Source organism: Alligator mississippiensis, chromosome 4 (genome assembly GCF_030867095.1).
Source record: "Alligator mississippiensis isolate rAllMis1 chromosome 4, rAllMis1, whole genome shotgun sequence".
Taxonomy (NCBI): Eukaryota; Metazoa; Chordata; order Crocodylia; family Alligatoridae; genus Alligator; species Alligator mississippiensis.
In genome coordinates this window covers 109,306,655-109,315,706 of record NC_081827.1, presented here as the reverse complement: position 1 = coordinate 109,315,706, position 9,052 = coordinate 109,306,655, and the positions used below count along the sequence as shown (strand labels likewise).

Sequence of the window (9,052 nt, the reverse complement as noted above, 5' to 3'; positions counted from 1 at the left end):
CAAAAATCCACACTGAAAGGACTGGGGAATCCTCTTACTCAGGCCACTATTCTACAATCAATTTTCAAAAATTGAGATAATAGGAACTTTTTCTACTAAGGGCCCTATCTATATACAACCAGATTTTTTTCAGTCCATCTGTTTCTATTTCTTTTTCTGTAATCTATTTGCTGTAATTACAGATCTTCCACACTCTCACAGGGAAGTACAGTATAAAATGACAAACAAAACAAACACCCCTTTAAAATTCATGTTTCCTTCAGCAGGAAGTCTGGGTTAGGAATTTGTATCTGTCAAGATGCTACAAATATTTGAGAGGTTTTTTAGGACTTTGAAGTGACTGGCTATCCTCTTGAGAGGCATGTTCTTAGCTTGAGGTAAGGAGTGAGACTTTCAGTCTTCAAAAGTGAGGGTTTTTCCTCACTGGAATAAAGCAGAAGAGAATGCATATGCACATAAGAAACTTACTTTATTTATCTGAAGCTTTTTTCTTAAAAGAAAAAAAGAGGTTTTTGAAGTAAATTCTGCATCCACTAATCATCTTGCACTAAATCCTGATTGTTAAACATAGCATTATTACTTTCACAGTATTTTGTTGGGACAGAACTTATTCCAATGCCACAAGCCCAAATCTATGACTCCAAAGCCAAATGAAAATGGTCTACCATAAAGCAAACATTTTGATCTAGGAGGCCTAAACTGCCATTCAAGATATATAAATCGAGAACTCCATTTTATTTTTAGAGACTTCATATTCTCAAGGAATGGGATATTTAGCTGAAAAGGTTTGGACACATTAGTAGTTTAAATGTAACTATTTTTTAGTAATTAGAAACAAAGTTTAAAGAGACAAGGTAGAGGTAATACAATTCATGCTTTAATTCATATTATCTTAAAAGGCTCCCCTTGCAATGAAAGCTCCACATTTTATACTAGGTAAGTTTGAACAAATCCCCACTACTGAGTTGAGAGAATGTCTTTGGGTATGCTTTATTCTCAGTATTCGTCATGGAAGGGATACTCTGGGTGGTCCTGCCACCTGCAGTGAGATTTCAGATAAAAGAAGAAAAAGAGAAAAGATACAAGGTGAAACAAAATACTAATATAAAAATATTATTAATATTAAACATAATTTGCTGCAGCTACATAATGACTTGTACAGATCTGGTTGCAGTCACCTGGGCACTAATGGAGTATGTAGTGTTACTAGGAGCAAACAAACAAGCTTAAGAAAAAAAGACAGTTAATGCAGTAATGGAGACCTTAAAATTTGAAGCTGACAAATGGGAAGTTATCACATGCTCTTCGCTGACTTGTATGAAATGATTTGCAGGACAGCATGTATATGTCTGCTTAGTTCACTGTGGGCCAGTATTCATTCCAAAGAATGCAACATTGGCACTAACAGTTTGGTGGGCAAGCTGGAGACATGGAAAAAGTGAACTAACCTTTTTGCCGCTACAGGTGGTCCCTCTAAATTAGGGGAGGGCAAGCTACCCAGAAGATTGCCTTACTTGTCTTGTGGCTGGCAGTTTGTTGTTGTACTTGTGTTAAGAGAGCCTAATTCTATGAATTTTGCAGAAAATAGGGAAAAATATGTATTATTCCAGTTTTATGCAGAAAATATTCTTTCAGTGCTTGGTTGATGGATGGTTATAATGCCCCTCAGCTGGCATCTAAATACTGGTCAAACTTGAGGAAGAGTCAAAAACAACAGTTTAAAAAAAAAATCTGAATTTCTTCAGCTTATGATGTTTGAACTGGCATGGGCAGGTCTGGTTTGGCTTTGTCCTTTTTTCCACGGGGTTTCTGCATCCAAAGCAGACCTGGCCATCTTAATTAAATTGCAGTGACTCAGCCTGGGTGTGGAAGCCCTGCTTAATTAATAGCGAGACAAATGGCGTGGCTGTAAGAAAACTTTGAAGTGACCCAGTTAAGATGAAGGGGGATTGCAATTAGTTTCAAGTCTATTTTGACTGTCAAGGCCACTACAAACAGTGTATATCTAGGAAAGTTAAACAGGTCCAGGATCTTTATAAAAAAAAAACATAACAGCAGAGTAGGTAAGCACAAGTATCTTCTAGGTTTCCCTTTTTAGTCTCAGAAAATCTGGAGGATAGACTACACTCCCTGTCTTCCTGCTGGCTATGTAAAAAAATTTTTTTTCTCAGAACACAGTGGATAATGACCCATAAGTGCTGGCCTGACCAACAAGTCCTACCAGTAAAAGCAAGAAGTTTAGGCAGCTGCCAAATTCTGAGGGTGCTCTGGGGTCATGTGATAACTTGACAGCAAAACTGACACAGCAGCACATCATCTGACACTTAGTCCAGTCAGGAAGCCTGGTCTATAGCATAGAATGGGAAGAGAATGGGAGCTTGAGATATCTCAGGCAGACCTGCATTCATGTCAAAATGACGCTAAAAAACTGCAATTTTCCAGCAGAAAAACAAAGTTGTTTTTTTTTTTTTTTAAGATAAAAATTTATTTGAATAGGGTTTAGATTTGCTGCCAAATACCTGTAAATTTCTGATTAAAGTCAAGTTAGCACAGTATCATATTACTATGGGTTTACTTATGACAACAGAATGAAGATGCTTGTACAAAATGTTGATCTCAAAAAGGCCTGTCATTTCAATTTTTGTTTGACATTTTCACACGGGAACTGTAGTACTGGATGAGATCAGGACTAGTCCAATATGTAGGCTGAAATGGGACTTGCCTTCAGATGCTTCAGGAAGGTGTAAGAACTATCTTACCAGGTGAACATGAGGTAAATCCACCCTTTCTATGGTAGGCTCATTTTGTTCCAATTATTCAACCTTGAAGTTTAGCCTCTTTCCCCACAAATCTGGTAATTTTATGAATAATATTATGGTGGTCAGAAATATTCAGTTTTTCTAGAATGTTCCTAAGGGTTCAAATTATTTCTGCATTGTGAAATATATATTTATACACACACAGAAACACATACTTGCTTTTGTCAGTTTTGATTTTTCCAGATGTTAATTGCATTGCATATTTCATGGTCATCCCTAACTTTACTGATCAAAAATAGTCAAGCATTTGAGCCAAGATTTACTTTTCATGATGATTCTCACTAAAAGCTTGAATAATATCTACAACCTAAGATTTTTACTTAATAGCAGTTGCAAACAATTTCTAATAGTGGTTATATTTAAGAATTTCCAGGACAAATGTGGATAGAGAACAGTTCATTAGAAACGTCCTGCAAGTCAACTGCGTGGCTATCCCCAGATTCAGTGACTTGTATCTCAACGAGTAAAGAACATTGCTGAGATTTTAGTGCAAGGTGAACTGCATAAGGGGCACTTTTTTAATCTACCTCATCTTTCCCTTCACGTTTTAGAGAGAGGCAGTCCTCTGTGTTTATCTGAACTGGACAGAAGGCAGCGCAGTGGGGCACCTTTATAGACTATCTTACTCCCTAGAGGTGTGAGCTATAGCTTATGGAACGGCAAAGGGAAGTGCAGCCTATGAAAGCTCATACCTCTTTGAATGAGGCAAAGTGCCACACTGCCCTACCTTTTATGATACCTTGGTAATAGCAATGTTTAACTGGTCAGTTTTATTTTCCTGACTTAAGCTTGTTCAACATTGTGAAGGTTCTTGCAGTCCTAAAGTTTGTATTGCTCTTTGTGGCATCATTCTTATCAAGAGACAAAGAGCTAATCCAAGAAGATAATAAAAAGGAGGGAGGGATTAAAAAAATAGAACTAGAGTAATTACAGAATCTCCATTTCTGGAAGTTTTCACAAACAGGATAGACAGATACTTGTTTAGTCGATATGAAAGGGCCTGTCTTGAGCAGGGGGTTGGACTAGATCTCATGAGGTCCCTTCCAACCCTACTTTCTTATGAATTGGGTCTGTCTGAAACTTGACAATTACAGTAATACTACTTTGGGTGCTAAGTTTCAGACCACAAAAGCTCAGGCACGGTCAGCACTTGGAGGGGAGCAAGAGGACATGGTTTTAGAGGTTTAGCAAGCTACATTCTTTCTGCTCTGTCTCATAGGAAAGTATGACTCAGGGCTGGAGAGCACTAAAAGTAATCAATTTCACAGGAGGTTCAGCAACCAAATTTCTTACCCCTTACTGTAACTGACAAAGGCTAGGGTTAGCAAATGTTCATGTTCCAGCCTGATGCTAGTCTGAGTGATTATACATATTTATTCCAAGTTTCAAGCAGTAATTCTTAATTCCTTTTTGTCCTAACCTGTTGTTTACAGTGACTTAACTGCATACAGTAACATTAGTTTTCCAATTCAGAGGTGATGACACATTGCATCTGTGACTGAAGTGCAAAGTATTTTGGGATGCTTTAAGTAAAAACCACCATTTAAATGGAAAAATTATATCACCATGGAAAGATTATGAATTTGACCCATTCCTGTGATACTTTCTGAGCGGCTCCCTTCCCAAGTAAACTGTCCTGTGCTCTTTACCCAACTGGAACAATCACCATACCATGATATAAGAGGAGGCTATTTTGGAGAACAGATGGGCCTGGGTCAAAAAACGAGATACAAGTATACTTGTACTGTGTGTGTACCCAAACTCCGAAACACACAAAAACATTGCAAATTTAAATCTTGCAAACAATCTCTGGGTGTTCTAGGACTGTAGTGTAAGGGTGTTCTGAGCTATATAAACCAGCTGGCGTGGTTCAGTGGTAGAATCCTTGTCTGCCACACAGGAGACCTGGGTTGGATTCGCACCAGATGCACATTTAACCACTATATATCCTTAGACCAACACGGCTACAACCTAAACCCCTGCAACATGGAAGATATCGAATTCAGCTGTCTGAAATGGAAACTGTACAACATGAAAAAGAAAGAAGCCAGACTCAACAGCGACATATATTTTCTAAGCCTTTGCAAGAAACACAACTTCATTCCCCGAGGACTAAACATCTACAGTCCCCTGACTACTACACACAACTCCAAATATGCTGCACAGCTATGCAGAAGAACTTCAGAGAAAATTAGAAATCATCTACTTCACCTACTCTACTCCAAAAGAGACCAACTCAGGAAGGAAATCGTCATACACTACAACAACCTAAAAGATAGAAATCCATGCATGTTCCCTGACAATATACCGCAGATACAAAGAGACTACGAAAAACTTTCTACAGCATTCATCCTACATAAAAAGAAGAAATGGGACAAATTACTCCAAGAACAAGCTCCCCAGCCACAAAACAACCATCAGAGGAACAACACCAACACCTTACGACCTTCCAACCTCAGACTTGATGAAACTGCAAGCAGCAACCAACCCACAAATATTATCAATCTCTCCATACACACGCTAACCAAAACTGAAAAATCTGTCCTTTCTAAAGGCCTAAATTTCTGTCCAGAAAAATACCCTAATAAAATACTTCAATGTGGAGAACTAGAAGAATTCTTCCGACGCCTGCGCCTCAAAGAATATTTCCACGACCAAACTAAACCTACTCCCAATGACAACTCATCCTCTGACAACATTCAAGAAAAGATCAATGCCAAAAAACCCCCAAAAACATCAGATTGGACACCTCGCAGTGGACGAAACCCTAACCTTGACCGCTACATTGACTACTTCAGGGAAAGAATGAACAATGAAATAATCAGCAACATGCGCCACCACAACAACCTCTCTCTACCAGAGAAAAAGGCCATAGAATCTCTAAGATGTAACCACCAAATAGTAATAAAACCAGCAGATAAAGGAGGAGCCATAGTCATCCTAAACCGTGAGGATTACATAAAGGAAGCCAACAGACAGCTCTCTGACACCACCTACTACAAAGAACTACAAGAAGATCCTACTCCCCTTTTCACCAAAAAACTCAACAATACCATCAAATCATTTCCACCGAGATTACAAGAAAAACTACAGACCTTGACCCCCCACTACCTAACCCAGGGACTTTTTACATGCTCCCTAAAATCCACAAACAAGGGAACCCTGGCAGACCTATCATATCCAACCATGGGACCCTAACTGAGGAAATATCAGGTTTTGTTGAATCCATCCTAAAACCGCTTGTCACCCACAGAGCAAGTTTTGTCCAAGACACCACAGACTTGCTACGGAAACTTAAAAACATAGACCACCTTCCCAGCAACACACTCCTAGCCACCATGGACATTACCAGCCTATACACCAACATCCCACACCAGGATGGCATCCATGCCTGCCTTACGTATCTACAGGAACAAGATTACAACCCAGAATACAGACCCAAAGATATCACTGAGCTTATACACTTCGCCCTCACACACAACAATTTCACTTTTAATAATCAACACTTCCTCCAGACGATGGGAACAGCTATGGGCACTAAAATGGCCCCACAGTATGCCAACCTTTTTATGAGCCACCTGGAAGAAGACTTCCTCAAGAAATGCACCATCAAACCCTTGCTGTACTTACGATATATCGATGACATCTTCATCATTTGGAGTGAGAACCAAGAATCTCTAATTGAGTTCCACCAGAAATTCAACAGTCACCATCCCTCCATCCGACTTTCTTTAGAATACTCCAGCACCAACATCCCCTTTTTAGACACAATGATCAGTATCCAGAAGGGTAAAATACAGACCAAAGTATACAAGAAACCCACAGACCAACACACATATCTGCACAAAACCAGCGATCACCCGAAACACACCAAAAAAGCTGTGATATACAGCCAAGCCCTCAGATACCACCGCATCTGTACTGAAGAGAACACCCGGGATCGCCACCTCACCAATCTTAAAAAGGCTTTCATCCAGCAAGGACACTTGTCCAGAGAGGTAGATCGCACGTTTGAAAGAGCCACCTGGATACCACGTGAAGAACTGCTGCAGTACAGAAGAAAAACACCCACAAATCGCACACCGCTGGTTATGACCTATCACCCATCCCTTGAACCTATACGGAAAATCCTCAAAAAATTGCAACCCATATTAGAAAAAGACCCTATTCTTAAAAAAGATCTTCCCAGAGCCACCCATCCTAGCCTTCAGACAAGCACCGAACCTCGCCAACCTCATCACAAGAAGCAAACTTCCTCAGCCCCAGAACACACCAAAAGGATCCAGACCGTGCCATGACAAGAAATGCAAAACCTGCCCCCACATCTCCACCACCTCCACTATTACTACACCCCACGACAGAGCCATCAGCATCCCTGGATCTTACAGCTGCACCTCCAGGAATGTAGTATACCTCATCCAATGCACCAAATGCCCTGATGGAAGATATGTAGGAGAGACCAGACAACAACTGCGCACCAGAATGAACGGACACCGGAAATCCATCAAAGACAGAAACACCCAATTACCGGTGGGGGCACATTTCTCACAGGAGGGCCACTCTCTCTCCAATCTCTCAGTCCTGATCCTCAAGGGAAACTTACACAACACATCCCAGAGACGAGCCTATGAGCTCCATTTCATCAACCTGCTGGATACTAGAGATCAGGGACTAAACACAGACATTGGATTTTTGATACATTACAATCTGCCTGGCAACTGACTCCCCAGCCCAGCCCAGCCCAGCCCAGCCCCTGGCTTGTTTACTTTTCATTCCATCCAGGACACACACCAACTGCTGCAGCGTCCTTAGCCTGACGAAGGGTTTTTGAACCCGAAAGCTTGCTTAATAACTATTCTCCAACCATTTGGGTTGGTCTAATAAAAGAGATCAAATTCACCCAAGGAACCTTGTCTGCCACTTAACCACAGGCACTGAGCATCGAGACTTGGCCTGGCCTTTGGATTCTATCTTGATAACATAAAAGAGGGATGGAAGGTCTGGGCAGCCTCCACTCCTCCATGCTCCTGCCTAGGCCTATGTATTAAAGATTCTGGTGACCTCTCACATGCACATCATGATCCAGAAGGATCAATGGCTGCCTACTATACTATATAGCGTTTTGACATTCATACATACATTCGGCATCTTGACAGAAGATCTAAAAAGAAGGTAGTGGTGTGTGTGTTGAAATGTTGGCATGTCAGGGCTTATGTAAAAAGTAAATAATTTTCAGTTATGCACATCAAATGCAAATTCTACTTGGACTTACATTAGCAACTCCACATAGCGGACATTTTTGTTTAGAGCTAAAATTTCCTTCATGTCTTCATCAGTCAGGGAGAAGTCAAAGATCTAGTGAAGAAGAGATTAGGATGAAATCTTTCTTTTAATGAGAAACCCAAAATTAAAATACTTCAAGGTTCAGAAACATAGAGATAATGTAAGAATCTGCTCTCACTTGCACTGCTATAAGACACCCTTGAGTTCTGGGGAGGACTTCTCAGATTTCTAGAGTGCTGGGCAAGCTCAGTATCTCATAAGGACAACATGGCAGTCCTGCCAACTCCTCTAAACCAATGGTCAACAACTTATGGTTTGTGGGCTCGGTCCATCCCACAGAGCCATTTTATCTGGTCCACAGAGCCAGTGGCAGTGGTGGCACTGGGAGTAGCGATAGTAGCTGCAGTGAGAACTCAGTTGGAAGCAGCCTGTGCTTGGAGCTAAGCCCTGTTACAGTGGCCCCCCACTCCAATGTTGATGATCCTTGCTCTAGACAGCTTGCTTCAAGGTGGGCCTCAGCCCTCAACCTCCAGACTGCTCACATCCAATATTCAAGAAAAAACCATAGGGTGAAGTTCTCATACTGGCCAGATGTGCCTTCCCTCTGTGACAGCACTATCACTGGTAGATATAGAATTGTTTGCCTTGCCTGTGTATCAGAAAAATTGCCTATTATCAAATGGAGAAATTGTGGTCAGCCTGGGGGTTTGGGTCTCCCTGGAACAAGGTATCTGGGTGACAAATCCAGTGCCAATACTGCTCTGTATGAGGTGAGGCTGGATCGGATTGCCCTGTACCTCATTTGCATAGAAATTTTTGGAGAATCCCAGGACTCATGACAAGAACACCCAGTTCCAGTAATGTATGTAGGGGAGGTAATTAGCACCTGGATCCTTCGTGTGGGGTACCTGGAGCACACACACATACTAAGCAGTATTGAGCTATGGCTT

General features: G+C 41.1%; 1 protein-coding gene across 2 annotated transcripts in view; it reads right to left on the bottom strand.

Moving 5' to 3' along the window:
* Positions 1–855: 855 nt before the first annotated feature.
* Positions 856–9,052, bottom strand: part of AKR1D1 (aldo-keto reductase family 1 member D1) — a 35,686-nt gene continuing 27,489 nt past the window's right edge. For both annotated transcript variants that reach the window (XM_059726460.1, XM_014608627.3), the window contains 2 exons: positions 8,092–8,174; positions 856–1,039 (listed from right to left, as the gene is read on the bottom strand). In XM_059726460.1, the coding sequence (XP_059582443.1) occupies positions 997–1,039; positions 8,092–8,174 (126 nt within the window). In that variant the 3' untranslated portion in view covers positions 856–996. The remainder of the gene's footprint in view (positions 1,040–8,091; positions 8,175–9,052) is intronic.